The 26898-nt window shown below is 33.9% G+C and overlaps 2 protein-coding genes and 1 pseudogene across 2 annotated transcripts; 2 read left to right on the top strand and 1 right to left on the bottom strand.

Annotated features, from left to right (window-relative positions):
* Window positions 1–8767: 8767 nt before the first annotated feature.
* LOC120113490 (ricin B-like lectin R40G3) lies at window positions 8768–10066 on the top strand. Its single transcript, XM_039134634.1, has 2 exons — window positions 8768–9238; window positions 9836–10066. The coding sequence occupies exons 1-2, from the start codon at window positions 8768–8770 to the stop codon at window positions 10064–10066; spliced, it is 702 nt and encodes a 233-aa protein (XP_038990565.1).
* Window positions 10067–16779: 6713 nt separating this feature from the next.
* LOC120113533 lies at window positions 16780–17390 on the top strand. The gene is made up of 2 exons (XM_039134666.1): window positions 16780–16810; window positions 16959–17390. Exon 2 carries the CDS (start codon window positions 16969–16971, stop codon window positions 17305–17307), a length of 339 nt encoding a protein of 112 aa, XP_038990597.1. The 5' UTR covers window positions 16780–16810; window positions 16959–16968; the 3' UTR covers window positions 17308–17390.
* Window positions 17391–25150: 7760 nt separating this feature from the next.
* On the bottom strand, window positions 25151–26314 carry LOC120113488 (annotated as a pseudogene).
* Between the last annotated feature and the right edge of the window lie 584 nt (window positions 26315–26898).

The following is a 26898-nucleotide window of genomic DNA, read 5'->3' as shown; positions in this document are numbered from 1 at the left end:
TGTGCACATATACTGTCACCACAACTCGTAATATTCCCACTAGGGGTGCGTAGAATTTGTCCCAAAGGACCACTATGTCCGAAAGACCATATAGAACACATATATCCCGAAGGATCACGTAGAACCCTCGACTCTTGGCATGCCAACTATACCCCTAGCTCTCATAAACATAACATGAGCATTATTATTATTACTATTATGTTATCACACTTTCACATATTCATCTCATATACACATATAAGCTCATGGCTTCTTATCACATACTTGGAGTCTCATATCTTCTTGTCAATTATCTCATCACCATTCTTGTATTTATATAACATGTCATCACATAGCTCATATCACGTTTTCATATGATTTCATATTCACATAGTACTTGGCTTGTTTCTTGTTCTTATATCTTCATATACATATAAACACATATTTTCTCATCTTATAACTTATATTACATATGCATGTAATCTTATGACTTATTATCAAGTAGCTCAGGTAACATTCTTGTATTGTTTCATAGATCATTATCATATAACACATATCACATAAATGCATATCACATAACATGTAATGCAAACAAGGCACATTCACATAGTACACAATCCTAATCATGCTTCAACTCATGCTATCATATATTCATATAAATCACATACATGTAATACATACTAGGCATATTCACACATATCACATATAAAAATGCACTTACCTTTAACATATGCATGGACTCAATACATCTAAGCCTTATATCCCTATATGCTTATATTCACATACTCATGCAACCTAATATAGGAATTAGACTTATCACAAGTCTTAATTCCATAGCATAACTTACTCTTATCGTCATGTACTCACCTGGGTCTCAATGAATCTCTTATTCTTTCTTGCGAATCTCAATCTAACAGCCTATTCAAACTTTGCTTTCGATCGACATCTACAAGAATACGAAATTAATGAATATCGAGATTCGAACTACTTAATACGATTCATATCAATATAAACTAATTAAAACTCCAATTTCAACTTTCCAACTTAAATGGTATCGGTACCACCCTCAAGGTACCGATACCTCTATGCTAAGGTACTGATACCCTTCCCAGGTACCGATACCAAATTTAGCTTCAAAGTTTTCTGGGTATCGATACCCTCCACATAGGTATCGATACCAGTACCATATGGTATCGATACTGTTCATATAGGTATCAATACCCCATGTATCAGTTCTTCATAAATAGCCTTGTAGCATCGGTACCCACTCAATAGGTACCGATACCCCTTACCCAGATTTTCATTTTTAAGTCTGAAAATTTAACACTTTGACCCTAAATTCTACTTTTTAACCTCTTCTTATACCTTAAACTTATATATACATATATAAACCCTCTTTAAGCACTATAATACTTCATTATCCTCAATATCTCACTATAACTCTTGAATCAAAGAATTTCATCAAACTTTCCATATGTTCTAAATTCAATTCTAATGCTTTAAACTTCTTAATCCTTCTTATGAAAAGTCAAAAATCTTATCAAAACTCTAAAAACCAAACCATGTCAACAATTCATCTTAAAACTCATTTTACAAATCCCTTCCTAATTCACTCCACATAGGTATCGATACCCTACCCAGGTACCGATACCAAATTTAGCTTCAAAGTTTTCTGGGTATCGATACCCTCCACATAGGTATCGATACCAGTACCATATGGTATCGATACTGTTCATATAGGTATCAATACCCCATGTATCAGTTCTTCATAAATAGCCTTGTAGCATCGGTACCCACTCAACAGGTACCGATACCCCTTACCCAGATTTTCATTTTTAAGTCTGAAAATTTAACACTTTGACCCTAAATTCTACTTTTTAACCTCTTCTTATACCTTAAACTTATATATACATATATAAACCCTCTTTAAGTACTATAATACTTCATTATACTCAATATCTCACTATAACTCTTGAATCAAAGAATTTCATCAAACTTTCCATATGTTCTAAATTCAATTCTAATGCTTTAAACTTCTTAATCCTTCTTATGACAAGTCAAAAATCTTATCAAAAATCTAAAAACTAAACCATATCAACAATTCATCTTAAAACTCATTTTACAAATCCCTTCTTAATTCACTCATCTTATTGTTTAAATCCCATATAAGCTTTCCTTAAGCTTATTTAACACCCAAAGAATCAAAATCCACTTGGAAATTTAAGAAATCAACAATAAGAATCCAACTTACCTTTGTAGCTAGAGCTAACGTAAAGAAGAGGAAAGCAAGGGGAATAAGAGAGTTTCCAGATAACTCTCCCCCGCGTGTTTCACTCCTATTTAAGGGGAAAATATCTTTTAAATGAAAAAGACCATAATACTCTTACAATCTTTCCGTAATTACAATTTAATCCCACACTGAAATATTCTTATATAAGTCATTGAACTTTTAAATTCTCCTATATTGATCCCTAAATTTCAAAAATTCTCATTTTAGTTATTAACTCAATCTTTGGGATGTTACAAGAAAAACTCTAAGAAATTAAAATAAATAAAAATAAATTTTGCTATAACTATGAGATAAGAAATTCTTTATCATTTTATCAAATAGTTATCCTTCACTAAAAAACTCAAGAATAATGTATATATTAACATATATATCTCAAATGTAAGCAAGAAAACAATCTTCATTAAAGCAAGAACATAAAAGTATGATGTACACTAATTAAAACAACACATACCTCATGTAACCTAACTATGTTAAGATGTACAATACTTAAAACAACACATACCTCATGCAACCTAACTATGTTAGGATGTTCATCAATCTTCATTATGGATGTCTCTCTTTTAATCTAAAATCAATCAAACAAAGTAAATTAGAATCCAAAAAATGTTAACTAGTTAAATGGAATAGAAAAATAAATTCTTTTGGTAGGCAAAACATACATTAGAAATGGGGTGGTAGCAGTTTCACCAATTAGTGGAATGACGAGGAAGATCATATCCTTTACCTTCACTTTGAGAGTGATATTCACTTGATCTTTGTGGTCTTTGTCGAAAAATATATCCAAAAAATGTAACATTTTCACCTTGATTTTCAAATAATTAATATAGAGGATATACTTGAGGAGGATGATACATGTGAGGTGGAGGTGGGTGATACATTGGTGGAAGAGTGTACATTTGAGGATAATATGGCACACCATAATTAGGAAATAGTGGATAATAACCATATGAAGGTTGAAAATATTAAGATTGTCCCGGTGGATAAAAACCATGAGTGCTAGTAGATGAATCATTATACCCAGGGTTACTAGAAGTTGATCTCCTGCTGGAAGAAGAACCTTCAGAAGTATGTTTTTTGGTGTCTTTTTCTTTTCATTTTGGTCGAGCTCTTGGTTCACTTCTTTCTCTACTAGATGCAATAGACACATTTCCTCCGAATTCTGACCAATCATGGAAATGTCCACTACCGGTATAAACATATTCTTCTCCATACCGATCAAAATATCTAAATTCAACTCCATCACCACTCTGTCTATCATCATCATCAATTGGACTTAAACCACCACCATCGGGCCCATCACCACTCTGACTTGGCGTTGCACTAGAATTTGAATGAAATAATTTTTGTTGTTGAGATTGCTCATCAACATTCATTTCATCATCTGAGGTATCTACAGACAACACACTGGCATTTTCACCATATAATAATGGATTCTCTTTCTCGTGAAGCCATTCTGATAGTGGATCAACATCTTCAAAGATATGATCAAGGCTGATAGGATTGTAACTAGTGTTTATATCATAAATGCTCATTCTTTTTTGATGCCTCATTTTAAGCCTCATATTGTAATAGGTAAACACTAGTTTCTCAAGTTTTTTGTACTTCAACTTGTTTCTTGATTTGGTGTGAATATAGCTAAATGTGCTCCAGTTTCATTCACAATTTGATGTAGAAGTTGTTTGACTAAGTAATTTAATTGTTAATCGTTGTAATTCAGGAGTACATGTGTCATATATCATCCACCACTCAGCTGCATGATATTATTTAAATTTCAAACTAACATCAAAATGTACAAATATAATTAAATAATATAAAGTAAATAATTTAATTAACTATTTACCCGAATTCATTTGATTTCAAGCGCTTTGTGTCTGTAAAGTACCAAATGTCTCGTGTTTACTTCAAAATAATAACAATTGCATAAATAAAAGTTTAAGTAAGAATGAGAAAAATAATTAAATTTCAAATTATTTAACTAAGTTACAATAATAGTACTTGAATGAATCTAACCTGATTAACCATTATGATTTAATTATCAATAGAAGATTCTAATCTTTCAATCCCTGATCTTGTACTTTCTAATATTTCTGTTAATACATTCTCAGGATGCTCCACCCCAAATTGAAATTGAGGATTGAGGAAATAACCTAATCATAATTTATAAGAATATGCTCAAATGATAATAATATAAATTATAAAACTTAAAATAGTAAAATAAAAATAACTCTTAACTATATGATATATTTTATCTTACCAGCTGAATGCATAAAATTCATCCATTGTCAATAATTATTTCATACTCGTTAAAATATCGACAATTTTCCTTAATTGTTTGTTTAGCTCTATTGACGACCTCATAAATAAAGCCCATTGTTGGGTTTTCATCACCATCCACAAGCCTTAGCACTTTGACTAAGGGTTCGTAAACTTTTATAATATCAACAACTTTTTTCCAAAAATCTTTTCCCGAAATAATTTTTTTGGCTTCATAAGCAGGCCCTGACTTTTGATGTCCCCATTTTGATTCTCTGAATTTCTCTATTTTAATAAGAAAAAAATCAATAACATAATTTAATTTATTTGAAAATTGGAACTAATAAAATCATTAAATATTGTTATATTTGAGAAACTTTATTAACTAATTATAAAACGGTGCAAATGTGATTATCTATGAAGCAAGTCACTTTCTTCGCTTCCTCTAACACGTTTGCCGCACTAGACTTTTTTTCAATATCCTCAAGACATAAATCTAAGTAGTGAGCTGCACATGAGGTTCAATAAAGATGGTTTCTTTTCAACATTAATCTTTTCCCATCGGCTTTCATTGCTACCTCATTGTCAGTCACTATTTGGATAATGTATTCTTCCCCAATTTCTTCAATAACTTTGTCTAACAAATTGTAGTAGAATTTAGCATCTCTACTACGAACGCTCGAGACATCCACAGATTTCCAAAATACGGTTCCTTTACTACAATAAACAAGGAAGTTAATGATGTACATTTGATTTAAACTATTGGTCCAACCATCACACATCAGAGTTGCACCCACTTGTTTCCAATGAGTCTTCAGTCCATTTACCCATTCATGAACTTGTTCATACTCCGATGTCAAATACACATCTGAAATCTCATAAGGTGTTGGGAGCTTTACACCTTGTTCAAATTCCATTAATATTGAATTAAGTTATACAACTAAGGCGAGCTTGCTAATTGAAAAGGAAGTCGATTGTATATTAAAAATTTTGAGACCGCTTCACCCATCTTTTCACGTAATATCTTTAAAATAAACTCGCTAACCTTTGGTTGCCTTGAGCTTTTGCTCATAACCAATTCAGGTATAGTTCCCCTAAAGTAAATTCAGTCTTATTTAGGATGGATCTTTTTCCACAATATCTTAAAGATGATCCAAGAGAAGAAGATCGTCAGTCTTCATAAACGTTATCCCAACCACACGTACTTCGTCTGAATTCTTCTCTTCTATGTCACTCGTGTTGTGATTGGATACTTTCTTGAGTGTCTTGTCTCATAGTAGAAACGTCATCTGCGAATTCATCATCATCTTCCCCTAATTGTGATAAGAATTCATCTGTTCTCCTTATTTTTGTCTATTTTCTTTTCCTTGGATTTTTTAACTAAATTCATCATGCTTTCTCTAATGATACCTGCAATCAAATAAATATAATTCAAACTATTAATAAGGTATAATCTTTATTATTAACATTTTAAAATAATTATAAAGAACATGTGTCAAAAAATAATTATAAAGTATCTTTTTTCTAAAGAAATTAAAAAGCATCACTATCACATTCTTGTGACATTATGACATGGTGTAACTACACCGGATTCATGAGCAATGTGCTCTTTAAAACGTGTTATTCCTCCTTATGTAACTTTGCCACAAAGTTTACATACAACATTTCCTTTCGTATTTGGAACTGGATCTCTAAAGTGTCAACCTATATCTCTACTCGGTGCACCTTCTAATCCTTCAGTCGGGAACTTTTCAATACATGGTGGCATGCTTGGATTTCAATAAAAACTGAAATTAATATATACGTAAAGTTAAACAAAAATCTAATTTATTTTTAAACTTGAATTATTATTTAATTACAATAATTTAACATGTTAAATAATTTATTTTTAAACTTGAATTATTATTTAGTTACAATAATTTAGCATGTTAATAAAAATATAATGAAATTAATATATAAGTAAAGTTAAACAAAAATATAATTTATTTTTAAACTTGAATTATTATTTAATTACAATAATTTAACATGTTAATAAAAATGTAATGAAATACGAAAAATGAAGGTCGAATAGAATCTAAATAAATTTAAAGAACATAAAATGGTTAAATCAAATAGAATTAAAATAAAAGTGTAAAATTTAAATATTAGAAATTTTGATTACTCAAATTAGGACTAAATTAAATGAAAATTAAACTTTACAATCTAAATTAAGAATTAAATTAAAGAATTTAAAAAGATGAGAGATGCTCATATTATAATTAGGATATTATAAAATTTATTTTAGGACGTGGTCTGGTATAGTACGTGATGAATCAAAAGATGCAATGTGCCAACAAGTACGTACTAAAACGGTTTGAAGGCTAGAACAAACACTGAACTCATGGTCACCAAAGGACCCGAATTCATGTAACTGTGTGATTGAAATTGATTGGTTAACTGAAAAGGTCTTCACTTGGGAGGATGAGAAATTGGAAAGCACATGCAAATACGGATATGGGTCCAATGGAATCACCGAAAGCAGCAGTGTGCAAATATGAATAATCAAGGGAACCACTAAAATTGGGAGAATGTGGCCCTTAATTACAGGTAGCCTGCTCGACTATGCTCATGGACATTTCGAAAGTTGTGACAATTTATAGAAGCCACAGAAAACCAAGGAAGATCAGAAGATAAACGTTTGATGTTGGGATGAAATGAAAACGGGGAATGGACCACCCATTTGACAGGTAAGAACAAGAATCTGGAACGTCACGGACATACGGATGTAGCACGAACAGAGAAGGAAGCACATGCAGTGTGTAAGATGGAGGAAACAATAAGCGTCATGTTTGGGTTGATGGTGTACTACTCAACTGTATTATTGTCATCCGCGAGTGTTTTTGCTTCCTATTTTGGGGAGCAACATTTCTGTTGGAAGGGGTCCAAGCCAGCTGGGGGGATGGTTTCTTGTGTATGGGGTCAGGGTGGGGAGAGGACGTCCTAACCATGGGTCGATGTTAATTTTGTGGAAGAAGTAGAAATCCAACACTTTGCTAGCTCAAAATTGTGACTATTACCAAAATTTATAACCCCATAGAGCATAGCTACTTGCCGCATGAAGATTCTTGGACTATGAGTAACTTTTTGGGCATGGACTCAAAAACCCTTACTTTAAAAATTTAATCTAATTGATTTATCAATAAAAAATCTAACAATTTGAATACACACAATTTAAACCTAAGATAATTGAACTAAAAATGACTTGACTTAAAAAATCTTTAATAATCTAAATTCAAAATCTAAATGACTCAAACATAAAATTACTTGAAAATTTTTAAGATCAATCCAAGTTCAAGCCAACACAATTTATCTCAGTCCACTCAAAGCTTATTCCATTTGATAGTATACATACGACTACATTAAAAAATTAGATGTATACATATGACTCCGACCTACAACGATTTTTAGTGTTATTTCACTTCCCCACAAGTTACCTCATGAAAACTCATCTTCGATTTAACTTAAATAAAATAAAAAATAAATATTTAAATATAATTTTAATTTTTTTATATTTTTCAGTTCCATATTTTCTCATTAATTAAATAGAACATAAAAAAGGAAAAAAATATAGTAAATATGTAACCCACATTAAAGAATATGTAAAGAAAAGAAGAACGGACACAAGTAAGAAATAAGTTGATTTAAGAGGGATGCAACACATATAGTGATATTTTTATAAGGTATAATGCAACAAAATAACTCTAACGTTTGACAGTAGTGTCAAATTTGCTCGTATTGTTTTTTTTGGAACATTTGACCACTAAACATTTAATTTTGAGTCAAAAATCACGCTTGACGGATAGAAACTATCGTTCAACTGACGATCAACGTCAAAAAGCTGACGGAGCAAACACACAAGAACGTGAAAGTTGACGTGACATATCTATGTAGGAGATTATGATAACGTGTCAGAATTTTTAAAAATAAAATAAATAATTTTATGGTTGATTATATTTACCGATCAAAGAGACTAGTTGGTGTTTAAAGCAAATGGAAACACATGGAAGGAGACTCGAACTGGGAAAAGGCTATGGAATAGCATAACCTCTACCACTGGACCAAGCGTCTTATTTGTTTAAATAATGAACTAAATTTTACCCTATTGTTTAGTTTGATATAGTTAAGTGGGCAAACTGTTGAACACAACTAAACAAAAGATAAGGAAATACGGTTTTAGAAAGTCGATCAGGAATCAGGATCGAAGAAATGGAGTGCCCTTTTGGTCACAATCACTCTCAAACTCGTCACCATTGGAACGATGATGAAGATAACCGAGAAAGACCACCACCGCAACATCTCCATCACCATGAGTTTCCTCCGCCGTGTCAGCACTACCCGCCAACACCAAACTACCATCAACCACCCGCCTTTCGCGGACCATATCCGCCGCCACCACCAAACTACCATCAACCACCCGCCTTAGACGGACCATATCCACCGCCACCACCATCATCATACTTCCAGCAGCATGCCTTTGATGGACCAACACCACCATACTTTCAGCAACCGGGCTTTCCGTCACCCCCGCCGCACCAACCACCAACCCATGAGATGAAGTGGTACAAAGATGAGAAGTTCAGCACAAGAGTGAAAGATCAAGTGGGTTTCCCCAGTTTTTCTCTGGCTAATAAGGCCACTGGTCAAGTCATTAAACACTCCATTGGAGCTTCTCATCCTGTAGAATTCTGTATGGCTTTCACTGTATTTTTTTTAGTTCATTCTTTTGTGGAAACATGGGTTTCTCCTTTGTATTTCGTTGCGCTCAAGAACTTTTTGCATTTCCTCTTTTTCCTTTTAAGATATGATTTGAGTTTTGAGTTGTTTAACACTTGACACGCTTTCAAATTACATCATGAGATTGGTTATGCATAGGAATTATCCGAGTCACAATTTTTTGTTGGTGTTATATGTTCTGCCAATTCAGTGGTATATTGTTATTGTAGCATGATTCGATATTGGTGTAGTTTACTGGCTGCTCGAAATATTCAAGTGGCTTATCACGGTCATGAACAATTCTCGACAATTTTATAGGTTTTCAACTTTTCCATTGCTAAAATACCCTCTTTATCAGGTAAAACAAAATGCATGCATTTCCGATTCTTGTGGGCTGAAGTGCTGATAACTTCACCAACCCTTTCTTTCTTGATTCCGGCAGTGGAAAGATTTTGTTTGTGCATCTTGATGTTTTATTTCATTTCAGATGGTCAAAACATAAGAGAACATTTTGAATTTATCAACCTTGAAGTTTTGCTTAAAATGGGGTTTTTCCTGCAAGTCCAACTGGTACCTTACAAACCAGATCTTGATGAGTCCGTACTATGGAGCGAGAGCAAGGAAGTCCATGATGGCTACAGAGCTATAAGAATGATTAACAACATTCGCCTGAATTTAGATGCTTTCCATGGTGATAAGAAATCCGGTGGCATTCACAATGGTACTACCATTGTGTTGTGGCAATGGAACAAGGGAGATAACCAGATATGGAGAATTGCACCATACTGTTAGTTAATTATAGCAAAGTTTCTAACCATCCTTTTCCTTCATATGATAAACCTCATAAATGAGTCGAATGTTGGTAATCTCTGTTACTAACGTGATTTTGTGTGAATGGGTGGTGAAATCTATTAAATATCATTTAGTTCATTAATCATAAAACTATTTATTTTATTTTTAAAAATTCTGTCGTACTGTCACGTCATCATGATATTCTACATGGACATTCCACGTCAGCTTCCATGTTCATGTGTGCTTGCTCCGTCAGTTTCTAGCGTTGACCGTCAGTTGACCAACGGTTTCCATCCATCAAGGGTGATTTTTGACCTAAAGTTAAACGTTCAGTGGTGAAATATTCCAAAAAAAACAATACGGGCAAGTTTGACACTACTGTCAAACGTTAGAATTTTTGTTGTATTTTGCCATTTTATTTATAATATTCTGAATAATAAGAAATTTACATTTACATATTTTATTAGGATTATAAGGTGTGTACGCCCAACACCTTATGTTTTTTCCTTTTGGGTTTTCTACGTAAATTCTGATGTTCTTTGTTTTTCTTTTCCGATAGTGTTTATTTGTTTGCGAGAATCATTGTTCCGATATTATAACACATTCGAACCTAGAAAATACCCAAGCATGCTTCCCTTGCAATGGCACCGGAGCCCGTAAGTAATGCTTTCTCTAGTATAGCAGCAGTTTGTTCCATGTTGTAATTAAAAGAGAGCTTTGGTCTTATTGAGTGATTCAAAGTGTTTGTGATGATGCAGAGAGGTGTAGATTTTGCTTGGGAAGTGGGACCATGAGTATAGAGCTTGGTGGGGATAAAAAGAGGTGTCGAAATGCGTGTACTGCGAAGGAGTCGGTTCCTTAACATGCACTACTTGCCAAGGTGGTGGGATTCAGCCTCGGTATCTTGATTGCAGGTACGTAATCACCATGAGAAACGACGTTCTGAAACATGAGAATATTTACCATTGTTGACGGATTCCATGTTTTATTTCGAACAGGGAATTTAAAGATGATGACTGAAGTCCTAAAAAGAAGCAAGGGCAAAGATTTTGGACTTGCCTCGTTGGAATTTGCTGATAAACATATACCAAGTGATTTTGGAACCTGACATTGTGAAATCCCTTTTTCTCTATTGAGCCTACATTTGTTTTCTCCCATATATTTTCTGATGTAAGTAGAGGAACAACTTGTTCGTTCTGGAAATGGTTCATATAATGTTTATAGATATGTAATGTCTCAATGCTGCTGCTGGTGGTAGATGACTAAAACAATAGCATTATTCACAGTGGATTTTCACTCTTCTTTTCCCCTCAAATGACCTTTACCAACTCTATTTTTTACTCTATTTTCACTCTGACCATTTACAATTGGGACAGCACCGCCAGAATGATGCTTATAAGTTAACTAATGCTGAATATCTTCTCTAATACGTTCATCTTGTTCAAGATCCTCTGCCATCTTCCTCACTTGAGCTTTCAGCAAGTTAGAGTAGATTTGAAGGCATAATGTATTGCGCTTCATTCTCAAATCTTCATAGGAAATGAATTCCAGATTTAAAATTAGATTTCACCCAAAAATGACATGAAAATTCTCAAAATCCTAAATTTTCCCAAAATTGTTGGATTAAAATTTGCAAATTTGGACATATATGATATGTCACGAAATTAAGTGACTAATTATATTACATGTATCATAGGTATTAAACTGTAATTATATATATTATAAGTTGTATTTATAATTTGATGAGAGAAATAATTATAACATACTTATAAACTAATTTAATATTTGGTTTATATAAAGATGTAGTGATATCCAAGAAATAAATTAATTTGTATTACTTTTATCATCTCATAGAGTTTTTACAACAATAACAAACTTATCTTATTGGAAGATCACAACCACTTTATAGACAATCACCATCAATGGATTCAAGTCCGCTTCTATAAATTTAATATTATATTATATTTTTAAAATTTGACATGATTAAATATTATAATATTTAGTATATACCTATTATGTTTTGGTTCTATCACAAATAACAAAGCTCTTTATAGGTCCAATTAGCTGCTTTTTCTTTTGTTGGAGGGATACAAATGTATAAGCAGAATCTGGAAAATGTCAATTAACAAGATAATAATCAAGCCCGACATACACGGGAAAAAGGAATACTGATCTTCATCTTGTTAATTGTTAATGAAACCTGAAAGGGAATGTGGCAAGCCTCATGATTGTTCCACTGGTTTAGTTTAAGCATGTAAGTACGAGAGACACAATTATGTTTGTCTTAACAAATCATTATCCTAAGCCCTCCACTTGTAATTATTGTCATCTCTACTCTTCTCAATCTCTTTCATCATGTTTCACTCTTTCAAAAAAAAAAATGGGGTTTTTCTTCGGCTTTCCCTCCTGTTTCTTGGACTTACTTTGTGATTTTTCTTGTGCAGAGGGCTAAAATATGAATTTTAGCTTCGTAGGACCACAAATTCTTTGCCCTTAGCATTGCCTTAAAAACCTCACCAACAGATTTAATCGTTTACCTTTATAGGCACTTGCCTAATCAATGATTGATCATAGCTTTGTTGCCATACAACATGAAAACGTAGAAGGATTTTGGCATGTATGGCGCCACCCACAGTGAAGGTGGAGATAAGAAGCGAGCGAATTAAATATCTGATGAAGTGTTCGAGTTATGGCTAAAAGTGATTCAGTAATAAAAGCGAGTGTTATTATTTTAGAAATTTCGAATTCGAGCAATTATGTTTATAAGATGTGCATCGTTAATAATTAAGAAAGATTCTATCAATGATAATCACTGCAACTAAAAAAAAGTGATGGTAGATTTGAAGTACTCTATCAATGATAATACAGTAAAAGTGAATAATTACAGTAGCTGAGACAGTATTATTCAAGTATGAGTTTGATTATTTTCTAAAGGCCCCACAAATATTCTTGCCATAGGTTAAAGGACCCTTTTAAGGGTTTTCTTATGGGACATTGAGGGTCATTCATCACTCATTATCGCTTGTAATCCCTTTGCCTTTCAACTTTCCGAGTCCATTATGCATGAATCTGCTTACCTCAGATCATTCACAATATCATACGCATATAAATGATTTGAGGAAGATCATTATTATTAATCAAAAGTTGATAAATTAGTAACGTTTGTTATTATTTTCATGGAACAGTGCTTGCAGTTGAAGATACTCAATCAAGCACCTGGAATAAACAAACTAAACATTTCGGACAAGTGAAGCCCAGTACAAATGATTTGGGCACATGGTCTCGCCAACCATCTTTTACCTTTTTCCTTTCAAAAACAACATTGCGTCTTCAAAAATAGAATAAAGTCCCTCCTTTTGAAACCCTTCACCCTTTTTATATCTTCACAATGAAAGACACACATGACAGCAATTACACTTCCCGTAGGGCACCTGTCAAAGCAAAACCAGAAAGAAAAAAGAAAGGTTAACAGCTTTACGCCATCACTACATATTCACCATGCACTACAGGTCTCAAAGAGAGAGCTTTGTTATACAAGTGAGAGGCAGCACTGAAACCCTAAACCAAGGGACACCCAAGTTGAACTTCACCGCCATGAAGCTCTTTACACGTTTCCGGAAGATTCTTATGCGGCTGATATTTTCTGGCACGTCGAGTATGGCCACCACCGCGAGGCAAAAGAACTGTGATCGGTTCGATCCACCGAAGACCTCGTGCAGCTCGTATTACTCTTCACATTCGCATTACAGTGAGGCCATTGCTGATTGTATCGAGTTCTTCAACAAGTCTGCACATGACGGGATTTTGGATGGTCGAAAATCTGATGTTTTGGTTTGATCAATTACGTCAATAGATATATTAATATCGGATGTTTCTGTTCATGTCTTTTTTTTCTTTCTTTCAAGTTTTTGTTATACATGTTCTTTGAAAGTAGTTGGTAAGTCTCTTCGTTGGTGAGTTTTCGAATCTTCCATTTAAAGAGACTTGGAATCCTGTTATCTGTTTGTACATTCAGAATAATCTTCATATGAAAATGTTCTTCGTTTTGTCTTGATTTCGATCAGGTTTGTCTAGGCCTTCAATTAAGGCAATCCAAAAAGGAATCCCGGAAAATCGAATTTGATGGAAAAATGCAAATTGAAAATCTAGTTAATGAAACCGAAAATTTTAATTTCTTTCAAATTATTTTAATTCAATTACGATTTGTAGTTTTGAATAAAGTCAAGTAATTGAACCGACCCATTATCTACAATACCTGTAAATTTTGTGTATTACAATATCGTGTTCTCTAGTGAATATGATGTCCCTAAATTTTTTTTGGATAAATTACTTGTTTAGTATCTAAATTATTATTTTTTGTCTTTTCAATACTTAAACTTTTAATTGATTTGCATGTTACACATTTTTATAGGTAAATTGCATCATTAATCATTCAACTATCTTTTCACTCTTATTTTGGTAATTAAAGTTAAAACATTTTAATTTAATTATTTAATTTTCAAATTACTCATAATTTCATCACTCTACTTTCAGATTTATTTTTTTATTATCTATTAATAAAATAATAAAGATGCCATGTCACAAAAATTATTAATAAAATAAATTAGAGTGATTAAAATATAAGCAATTTGAAAGTTGAATAGTTAAATTGATTTTTTTTAAACTTCAGTATCAAATAGGAGTGAAAAGATAATTGATTGATGAGTGATGTAATTTACATATAAAAAACACAATGGCGTTAAAAATTTAACGGCGAGGTATTAAAACGAAACAAAGACTAAACATTAGGAATGAATATTTTAAAAATGAAAGTTTAAGTACAAAAAGAGATAAAACCTAATAGTTTAAGTACTAAATTGTACAAAACCTCATTGATATGTTTTGATTAATTGAAAGTGGGAATTCTCGATTTTTGTTGGATAAAATATGTATATTATATCCAAAGAAAGTACAAACCAAGAGTATTCAACAAAACAAGATGTTCAACCGCTAATACCCTAATCTGTACAAAGCTGAGCACTCAGCCGCTCTCTATTCCTGCTATATTCTTTAGATTGAATTACCTCCCTAATGAAACCCACAATTATATCCCTGCCAAATACACATTATTAAAGCATCTATTATTTATTTCCCTCCACACAAAGTATATAGACGCATTCCAAGCTAATCTAAAAATAGTGGATCGAAAGGACTTACCCTTAACGTGAGCACACGCCAAGGCAACCTCACCTTCCGATCTAGAACCGAACGACTAATACCGCTTGCTTCCAAAATGATCTTCCAAATTTCAATTGAGAACGGCACCCAAAGAAAATATGGGATCGAGTCTCCTTCGCAGCACTACACAACACAAAAATACTGCCAACTCTCAACCCCATACGAATAAGTCTATCCCGAGTCGACAAACGATCGAGCAAGGTCATCCAGGTAATAAGAGAGTGCCTAGGAACATGTAGTGCAAAACCAAATCAGGCACTGTCACGGAACTCTCACCTTCCTAGTGCGGATCTCACCCCACACCTTACTAGTTCGGCAAGTATCGACTCTCTCCAGAGCCCCAAAGGCAGCAGCCGCATCATCTCTAGAGGACAAGATCTTCCTTAGACTCCAGCTCATAAGGGCACCCGACTAGAAACTCCAAACATCGGCCCTCTTAATCACATAAGCACGAACCCGCGCGACTCAGAGAGAACTGTCATCTGTAAGAAACTTAATTCTCGATTTTTTTATTTTTACTTGGTTTTGTATTTTTATCGCAAATTTGCTGCTTTTGTTTTCAACGAGTGGGCTGCTTAATAAGCTTAAATCCGATTAATTGTGAACCATCTTCTGTATTTGAGTTAGGACAGTAATGTTCTTAGTTTTCCGGTTTACAAAAAGTTTAATGTTCTAAGTTTCATATTTTCCTATCATGTTATTAAATTTGATATTTCTAATAACTGAAGTCATAGAATTATAAGCCAAATTGAATTGAATATCATGTTTAATTGGTCAACCAATTTAATGGGGGTATGTCAGGGTCAGGAATTGAACGATGTGAATTTATCGATTAATCAAAATAAATTTCTAATGATTAATTGAACCCAATTTTACACACCCTTATGTCTGACAATGAACCTTTTAACAATAAATATTTACACACCCCTATGTACATAGGTAGTTATAATAATATCATCTTCAATTATTAAACTCGGTTCATATAACTTAAACGTATAATTAAATCACTTTAATAAAGTCATTTTAAAATTCAAAGGGTAAAAGATATATGAGGCCCTCGTACTTATTTTTATCGACTTTGAGATTTATATTACTTTTTTAAAATTTATGGACTTATTTAATTTTTTTAAAAAGTTATTTTAAATTTTAAATTTAAACTATTCAAATATAGAAAAATTAAATATATAAATATTAGGTTTAAAGGTCATAGTTGTCCCTGTAGTTGACTAAATTTATCGATTTCACACCATTGTATTTTCGCATTAATTTTACTCTTAAAGTTGTTTAATTGCATCAATTTATACATTTGACTATGTTGACTAACATAATCATTAATTTTCTCTGATGTGGATGTCAACCATTTTCACCTCAGATAATTTTACTGACGTGTCAACCTAATGAACAATAACAAAAAATATTATTTTTTAAAGTAAACAATTACACGTATATAATTCTCAACTTAAAACTAATCCCCTTTCCTACCTCCATCGTGATCATCCCCCTTCCTTCATCGTCATCTCCTGGCAGGTAAGGAATTTGAATGGGTTTTCTCTTCTTCTTTTTATTTTGTTTTGAATTCGAAAACCTTTTAATTATTCAACATTTTTGCTCTGATTTGAAATTTCTAATTCTAAATAGAAACCCTAAATTGCATTATTTCGCCATTGCTTTTCACTATTTTGACAATGGCATTAAAGGGTTGTTGTTCAGTTGCAAGAGAGAAAAATCAGACAAATCAGTTGCACGATTTTGTCTGGTGTCTTAAAGATGGAAGCTTTACCAAAACAAACTCAGGGGTCGTGGTGGTCATCGGCATTGACGATGGAGGAGGAGGAGAAGAGCAAGCAAACCAGACAGATAACGAGGATGACATCAGGAGGTGTTCCTCGTCTTGTTCGAATGAAGCAAAATCTGGGACGATCGATGAGAGGGGATCTTCGGTGTCGTCACTGGAAGTGGATCTGGAGGCTGGAACCAAGCTGCATTTGCCCATAAACAGGAAACGAGTAATCTTCTTTTTTTAAAAAAAAAAATTCTGGGATGTTTTGCTAGTGTTTTTTTAAATTATTGGCACGATTTATTCTTCTGGATGTACAATCTTTATGGGAATTAGAGGAATCAAAGTTTACTTTATAATTATAAAATTTGTTTCTATGGTTTCCTAGAATTTGTGAGATTTGTGGATCAACTGCTTCGAATTTTGCTGGTCCTAACGAGACGAAGACGACAGAACAATGGACCGTGTAATTGTTTACTTGAAAAAATAATTTTTTTTTGTTTGTTATTGTCACGAGAGGTGAAAACAGATGGTGTCCAGATCTGCAGAAATTAACAGTTCTGTTAATTAACACGGTCAAATGTATAAATTGATGCAATAAAATAATTTCGAGGATAAAATTGATGCAAAAATACGATAGAAACAAAATCGATAAATTTAGTCTATTACATGGACAATTATAATCCTTAAGCCTAAATATTAAAAAAATATTTTTTTAAAAAATATATATGTATATATATTAACTGAAGTGACTGAAAATATTATTGTTAAATGATTTATACAATTTATAAACAAAATCTAAAGTGAATTTTATTTTATTTAATAGTATAATCATATTGTTATGTTCGTACATGTCAATTTTAATATAAGTTTTTCTTTTCATTTCATAGAGACAAAATTTTTATTCCTTGAAAAATTTAAAAAAATGACAGAAGGGTTTGTAAGACCTAGTCATGTTATATTCACTAAAATGCTCTTAATTGTATGACTAATTTTCTAATATTTTTTAATTATATATTTTATGATAATTTATACATAAATTTTAATTCTATATTAAATTTTAAGTTTTAGGCTTTATAATATTTATTTTATTTAATTTTATAAAAATTTAGTGAAATTAAATTAAAAAGATAGAGTTTAAGATAATTAGAAGGTAAGTAAATATATAAAAAAATTCCATGGGATGAATGAGTTTCAAGTTTATATAAATAAAATTTAGGTTTAAATTAGAAATAAAAAATAATGATATACTTTTAATTTATTTTTATATTTAATTTTTGAACATTTTTATTTAAATTAGAAATATTGTTTTCTAAAAATTAAATAAGCCCATGAACTTTTAGAAAAAAATAAATTTGGCCCTCGAACTCGATCAAAAAAATCAATTTAGTTCATCTACCACACCATCAGCTATGTCACCCACTACTGTGGATTGTCACGTCAACATCATAAAGTGCCACATCAACATTTTAAAGGTCAACGACAGAAACTGTTGATAAAAAAATCACATTAAACATATTTATTAAGTTTGTGAAAAAAATGAGTGCCTCTCATACCCATTCGAATTGCTTAACTAGGATTGACCACTCAAAAATTGCAAGCATTTAATGAACCAACCATGCTGCTTGAAGGTTCAACAAACTTGATAATATCATTTGCCATTTCCTATTTGTCATTGGGATTGGTGTATGCAAATGAAAATGGTAGTATGTGGTTAAGTAAAGCATAAAAGAGAGGTTCATGACCATTTCACTACTTGGGTTTGGTGTCTGTCTTTCATATAACTGAAGTAATTGGTCCCAAAAAAGTAAATCAAAGTTGGACATTTAAGTTTTGTGTTGGATCCCTCAATTGGAGAGGTTCTAGAAAATTCTAGAGTTTTCTAGAGAAGTGTAGAATTTTCTAGAATATTCCGGAGAATTCTAGAGAAGTGTAGAACTCTCTAGAAGCTTGTGTAAGAGTGTAGAATCCTCTGGAAATGTGTGGAACCTTATGGAAGAGTATGGAAGAATATGGAAGGGAGTGGAAGAGTGTAGAGTTTCTTAGAGTGTGTGGAGGATTCTAGATAATTAACCTCTACCCTTGGATGAAAGTAATCTCCACCATTCATTGTGGAGGTGGAGTAGTATAAATAGGGGTCAGAAACTTTATTCTTAGCTATCCAAAAAAAAATCCAAAAACACTAACAGAGTCTACTTATTAGAGTAAGAAACTATAGAGTTAGAGAGCCTCTATGAGCGAAAAGAGAGATAGCTTGGAAGTCTTTATCCTCAAGCCTGAGTGAGCTACAAAGTGTAAATAAAATTTTGTGAACCCATCATTGTAATCATACTATTCTTTTGTATAGTGGAAGAATCTCCAAATTGAAGATTTATAATCTTGTGCTCTATTTAATATTATTTAATCTTTAAGTGTCTATCTTAACTTCACGAAGTGGGAAAAACTGTTAATCCCAATAGTGGTATCAGAGCTAGGTTCACCCATAGCCGTAATTAGCTCGTACAGTTCAAGATGAAGGATAACGTCACTCATGATGGAGACATGTTCAAGCTCACAGCCAATAACTACTCATTGGAAGCCGATAATGGAGGACCCCTTGTACTGCAAGGATTTGCATGAGTCCATCATCTAAAAAGACAAGGTAGAAGGCAAGAGTGATGATCAATGGTAGCTACTAAATCGGAAGGTCGTTGCTATGATTCGTAAGTATATTGATAAAACCCTCTTTGAGCATGTTTCTACTTATACAAATGCTTATGAATTACGGACAAAGCTTGAGTTAATGATTCAAAAGAAAACGCCTCGTAACAAAGCCAATTTAGTTTGACGGTTGGTGAAATTGGATTATAAGGATGATCAAAGTATGATTGAGCACTTAAATAATTTCAAGGGGCTCATAAATCAATTAACAAAAATTGATATGAAATTTGATGATGAGTTGCAAGCCATTCTATTCATTAGTTCCTTACCGAAAAGTTGGGATACACTCGTTGTTACATTTAGTAATTCAGCTCCGGAAGGAAAGCTCGCCATGGATACCGTTAGTGATAGCCTTTCATTAGTTCCTTACCGAAAAGTTGGGATACACTCGTTGTTACATTTAGTAATTCAGCTCCGGAAGGAAAGCTCGCCATGGATACCGTTAGTGATAGCCTTCTTGGTGAAGAAGCAAGAAGAATGAAACGAGGTGAGTTTATTCATCTCGAAGCTAATATTATTGAGAATCGAGGTAGGAATGAAACTCTTGGACGTAGCAAAAGCTGAGATCTGCATCAATCCTGAGGTAGATCCAAGTCACGCTATAAGATTACATGTTACTACTGTGGAAGGATGGGCCACAAGAAAATAGAATATCGATCCTTCAAGAGAAACTAGAAGGCCGATAATATTAAGCCGACCAAATCAGCCCAAGAAGAAGCAAGAAGAATAGTACTACTGTCGTAGTATCAAAATAATATATGTTATATCTCGTTGGTGAGTTTATTCATCTCGAAGCTATATTATTGAGAATCGAGGTAGGAATGAAACTCTTGGACGTAGCAAAAGCTGAGATCTGCAATCCTGAGGTAGATCCAAGTCACGCTAGAAGATTACATGTTACTACTGTGGAAGGATGGCCATAAGAAAATAGTATCGATCCTTCAAGAGAAACTAGAAGGCCGATAATATTAAGCCAGACCAAATCAGCCCAAGAAGAAGCAAGAAGATAGTACTACTGCCGTAGTATCAAAATAATATATGTTATATCTCGTGATGAATGTAATATCCTAAACATTGTTATGATATAGCTCTTGGATTGTCGATTGTGGTGCTTTCTTCCATGTTACTCCACATGGAAGTTTTTTCTCTCCTACCGAGCGGTAACTTTGGTACGGTGAAAATGGGAAATCAAGACATGAACAAGATCATCGGGATAGAAGACTCATCCTGACGAAAACTTGATGCGAACTTATCTTAAAAGATGTGAGGCACGTTCCAGCCATGCGCCTCAATCTTATCTCTGCTGTGAAGCTAGATGATGATGGTCTGATAAATTACTTTAGTGAAGAAAAGTAGAAGCTCACCAAATGAAGCCTAATAATGGCTGATGAAAGAAGGTTCATTGTACGTATGTAAGCTAAGATCTACAAAGGAGGGTAAACATCACCACTGAAGATGTGGAGATATGGCATAAATGACTTGGGCACATTAGTGAGAAGGGTCTTCACATGCTAGCTCGGAAACAACTCCTTCCTATGTGAAAGGTAAACCACTTGACCCTTGTGCTCATTGTTTAGCTGGAAAACAACACAGAGTTGCTTTCCAATATCTTTTCCGCCCACAAGAAAAAACATCCTAGACCTCATACACTCCAACGTGTATTCGATGTCGAGAGATCAATTGGTGGTACATTTACTTTTTCACCTTCATTGATGGACATTCAAGGAAGATGTGGGTGCACCTGTTAAATCAAAGGATCAAGTGCTGACACATTCAAACAATTCCATGCCCTAGTAGAGCGTGAGATTGGATGAAAGATCAAGTGTGTACGATTTTACAATAGAGGTGAGTATAGAGGTCCTTTTGAAGCATATTGCAAGAAATATGACATTTGACTAGAGAGGACTCCATCCAAGACACTACATTGAATGGACTAGCTGAGAGAATGAATAGAACTATTGGAAAGAGTTCGATGTGTACTTTCTCATGCTAAGTTACCCAAATCATTTTAGGGAGAAGCTATATGGTAGTGGTTAACATTGTCAACCTTACACCATCAGTTCCCTTGAACGGAGCATCACAGAAGAAGTCTGGACGGGGAAAAAGGGTTTTATACAATCATCTCAAGGTTTGGGTGCGGGGAATTTGTCACATACCCAAATATGAGAGAGCCAAGCTTGACATAAAGATGAAGGAATGCATCTACCATTCACATAAGGATGAATTAAATTATCGACTTTGGGATCCAGTTAAAAGAAGGTTGTCCACAGCAGAGATGTTGTATTCTTTGAAGACCAAACAATCGAAGATATAAAAAATTCAGAGAGGTCAAGATGAGAAGCGGCAAGAACACCGAACCTACTCTAGTTCGACGTGAGGATAATAATACACAAGAAAACAATGATATTGAAGATCATGAACCTATGTTAGAGAAAATCAACTAGGAGACTCATGATGAACCGGCTCAGGAAGAGCCTCATTCTAGCTCTCCAATAGCACCAGAGCCGAGACGATCCTCGAGAGATAAAAGACATCCACTCGGTATAATACAAATGAGTAGGTTATGCTCACTGATGAGGGGAAGCCTAAAAGATATAAAGAAGCAATTAGTGATAGTCAAAAGAAGAGTGGAGAAGATCCATGTAAGAAGATATGCAATACTTATGAGAATCGTACTTATGAACTTGTGGAGATACTAAAGGGAGAAGATCCTTGAAGAATAAGTGGGTGTATCGGATCAAGACTGAAGATAGCATATCAAAGTCTGGCTATAAAGCTCGGTTGGTTGTCAAAGGATTCGGACAAGAAAAAAGTATAGACTTTGAAGAAATATTCTCTTTTGTGGTAAAGATGTCATTCATCGAATAGTCATTGGCTTAACAACATGCAATATTTGGAGATTGAACAACTCAATGTTAAGATGGTGTTCCTACATGGCGATCTAAAGGAATAAATCTACATGGAGCATCCTGAGGGATTCAAAGTTCAAGGTAAAGAAAATCTAGTGTGTCGTCTGACTAAGAGTCTATACGGGCTTAAGCAAGCCCCAAGACAATGGTAAAAAAAGTTCAACTCCTTCATGGTAGAACATGATTTCAAGAAGATAGAAAGCGATCATTGTGTCTTCACAAAAAGGTATGCAAGTGGCGACTTTCTCATACTTTTGCTCTATGTTGACGATATGTTAATTATTGGCTAAGATCGCATCAAGATAGCTACTTTAAAGAAATAACTAAGCAAAGTTTTGCCATGAAAGATTGGGACCGCTAAACAAATCCTGAGATGAGATTAACTTGGATAGATCAAAGAGACTGTTATGGCTATCCCAAGAGAGATACATTGAGAAGGTGTTGGTAAGATTCAACATGCACAAATCAAAGTCTGTTAACACACCACTTGTTGGACACTTCAAGCTGAGCTAGAAGCAGAGCCCCACAAGTGAGAACGAAATGGAGGAAATAAAGAAAATTTTATACTCATATGTAGTAGGCAATCTCATGTATGCAATGATATACACAAGAACATATATCGTTTATGCAGTTGGAGTCATGAGTTACTTCTTGGTCAACTCAAGGAATGAATGTTGGGTTGCAGCCAATGAATCCTTCGATATCTACAATGAACTTCCAAAAGGTGTTTATGTTTTGGGAAAGGAAAACCTGTGTTGGAAAGATACACATATGCAGACTTGGTCGATGATATTGATTCAAGAAAATCAACATCAGGATACTAACTACTTTTGCAGGGGTAGCTGTCTGTGCAATCAAAGCTGCAAAAGTGTGTTGCGTTGTCCACTATTGAGGCAGAGTACATCACAACTACTAAAGCTTGCAAGGAGATATTGTGGATGAGAATTTGTTGCTAAACTGGGAATAGATCAGGAAAGATATGTCTTAAAGTGCGACAATCAAAGTGTAATTTATCTGGCAAAGAATTCAACATTTCATTTCCGCACAAAGAACATAAACACTAGATATCATTGGATCTAAGAAGTTCTCGAAGAAAAGCAAATACATCTTGATAGGGTTCACACAGATGAGAACTGGTAAGACATGATGACCAAAGTAATACCGACAAAGAAGTTCGAAGATTGATGTCAAGGTGTCGGCTTGCTACTACCTCCCAATTAAGTCGAGAGGGGAGATTGTTGGATCCCTCCTTAGTTGGAGAGGTTCTAGAAAATTCTAGAGCTTTCTAGAGAAGTGTAAAATTTTCTAGAACATTCCAAAGAACTCTAGAGAAATATAGAACTCTAGAGAAGTGTAGAACTCTCTAAAAGCTTGTGGAAGAGTGTAGAATCCTCTAGAGATATGTGGAACCTTATGAAAGAGTATGGAAGAATATGAAAGGGAGTGGAAGAGTGTATAGCTTTTTAGAGTGTGTGGAGCATTCTAGATAATTAACCTCCACCCTTGGATATAAGTAATCTCCACCATTCATTGTGGAGGTGGAGTAGTATAAATAGGGGTGAGAAACTTCATTCTTAACTATCCAAAAATTCCAAAAACACTAAGAGAGTCTACTTCTTAGAGTAAGAAACTATAGAGTTAGAGAGTCTCTTTGAGAGAAAATAGAGATAGCTTGGGAAGTCTTTATCCTCAAGCTTGAGTGAGCTACCAAGTGTGAGTCAAATTTTGTGAACACGTCCTTGTAATCCTACTATTATTTTGTATAGTCGAAGAATATCCAAATTAGAGAATTATACTCTTGTGCTCTCTTTACTATCCTTTAATCTCTAAGTGTCTATCTTAATTTCACGAAGCGGGAAATACCGTTATTCCCAACACTTTGATAGGTGCAAAAGCCAGATATTTGATAGCCCTCCATGTCCCTGGAACCGAACACATGCCTCAACAATTGTTGGCCGATTGTGATGCTTATCAACCTATATTAACAATTATAAATGGTAACCCTCATTCACATCCAATTTTCGACCATCCAAAATCCCACCTTATGCTGACTTGCTGAAGGACTCGATACAATCAGCAATAACCCATATTTTGATGGCATAAAGATTCATCATTCTAAAAACAAATATATGAATGATACGATAAAGTGGGTTCATATAATAACTTTTCTTGATACAAATTATTGAAGATAACTTTAATTTTTGAGGTTTGATTGAGAAATTTATAAATTTTAAGGATTGGATTTAACTTATTCAACGTTAAATAAAATATTAAGATATTACAAGGGATGTTTAAATCCAAATCAATTCCTTTTAGGGACGTATTTTTAATATAAAAAATTTAAGTTTATATGTGATTTTTTTAGTATTTTAAAAATATAAATTCACAAAAAATCACCCAAAACAATTTTTTTCTTTGATAATAAGAGAACCCTAACAAAGATTTAGGGTTTGGAGGGTTGATCAACGTGGATTAGACACCCATGATCATGCAAAAGCAACATTCTTATCCTATGGAGTTTTGGATAAGAGTTTAAATGTTAAACCCGAGCCATCCTATTTTATTTGAATAAGCTTTTCTATTCGTTCAACCATGGAAGGTGTGAGATAATTTCTCCAATCTCCCACTTTTCCTTTCCTGAAAAAGGCTTTTTCTGGAACCCCAACAATGTGTGATCCATTCTTGTTAACTTGAAATTCTTTCAACTTCTCAAAGCTACAAATTTGTGCTATTTCTTCAACTCCTTGTTTCTCTTCATCCTCTGTGAAAGGAACCCCTAAGAAGATGGCCAAGTGTTTGATCTGAGAATTGATGTCTTCCTTAAGATGTTGGTATTTTAAAAACAATATCTTGTTGGGGTTTTCTTGACATGCCTTCCAGTAACCCAATACGTGATCAAAATATGGCCCACACACTGAAATTCCATGGTAGAACTTGTCAAAAGCTTCATCAAGTGATAGTAACCAGGGTTTCAAAAAAGGGTCCGCGACAACGATTTCGATCGCGATATAGTGGTTTCGTCGCCGTCCGAGTTACCGGCGACGGCCGCAATAGCGTCGCGACGACCGTAATAGCGCCCGCGACGGCCGCAATCACGGTAAATTAGAAATAACCGAAATTGCGATGCGACCGCGATTTGAAACCCTGATAGTAATTCCTGGTCTCGAAGCATGTCATTGAAATGCCAACAAGAAATGAACACGTCCATTGGATTTCTACATATGTAAACAATCATACAGTGGGAATTCAATGGAAGTTGGCAAAGAAGCAAAAGGAACGTGGGTGGCAAAAGCCCTTGGCTTATAACCCAAATGGTTTCGAGATTGGGACAAGGGTTGTTCAGATAAACATCATACTCCAAGAAACGGACAAGTTGGTGAGCATTAAAGGTTGCAACTTGCAAAGGATTTTCAACACTTGCAAACTGGTTGCCGTACAGAGTTGAGAAGTGCCTTGAGCGAAGTAGTTCCACATTTTGGGGAAGTGCGACGATAAATCAGAATCGGATGCTTGAAAATGTCTCTGGAAAGAAACCACAGGTTTTAGAGTCAGATCTAAGCACCAAAGCATTGATACAGATAAAAATCCATCCACTGATCCAAGCTTCTTCTTTAAGGAGGGTTTGCACCAGTTGTTGGAGTTCATTATCCCATGATGACTCAATTTCACGTTTGCTGTTTTCTGATTTATCTATAATGAAACCAATAACCAATCGAGAAAGGGGTCAAGAAGAGCTACCAAAACTATCATCTTTTTGCACAAGTTTCATCAATTAATAGTAAGTGGACAAACAATCCACCGGCAAAATGCTTGCCTCCAACTTAAGAATTCCAACCGACCTTTAAACAACCCACATGGAATATGATTTAACCCTTTTTTTTATGTCAAAGCAACTTGAACATTGAATTTAGCATAAACACATGGCGAACAATATATTTTTCTAGATGCGTAAGCGATAGGGGTGGAAAATAGCCTTGCCTAGTAAACACACATATTTTCATATGAAAATCTAAAAAAAATCAAATTGAAAATCCGGTTAATCGAATAAAAAAAATTCAGATTTTGTCCATTTTTTTTTAAATATTTCCATTTGATTGCATATCATTATTCCGGATAAAACTGAATAATAAGACCGATCAAATATGGACCCAAGGGAGGGGACCTCCCATTCCTCTAAAATTTTCAAATTATCACATATTTAAGTTATTTTCTTTGTATTTTCTATTGAT

Source organism: Hibiscus syriacus, unplaced genomic scaffold (assembly GCF_006381635.1).
Source record: "Hibiscus syriacus cultivar Baekdansim isolate YM2019G1 unplaced genomic scaffold, ASM638163v2 tig00110209_pilon, whole genome shotgun sequence".
Lineage (NCBI taxonomy): Eukaryota > Viridiplantae > Streptophyta > Magnoliopsida > Malvales > Malvaceae > Hibiscus > Hibiscus syriacus.
This window is presented reverse-complemented; position numbering and strand designations above follow the sequence as displayed.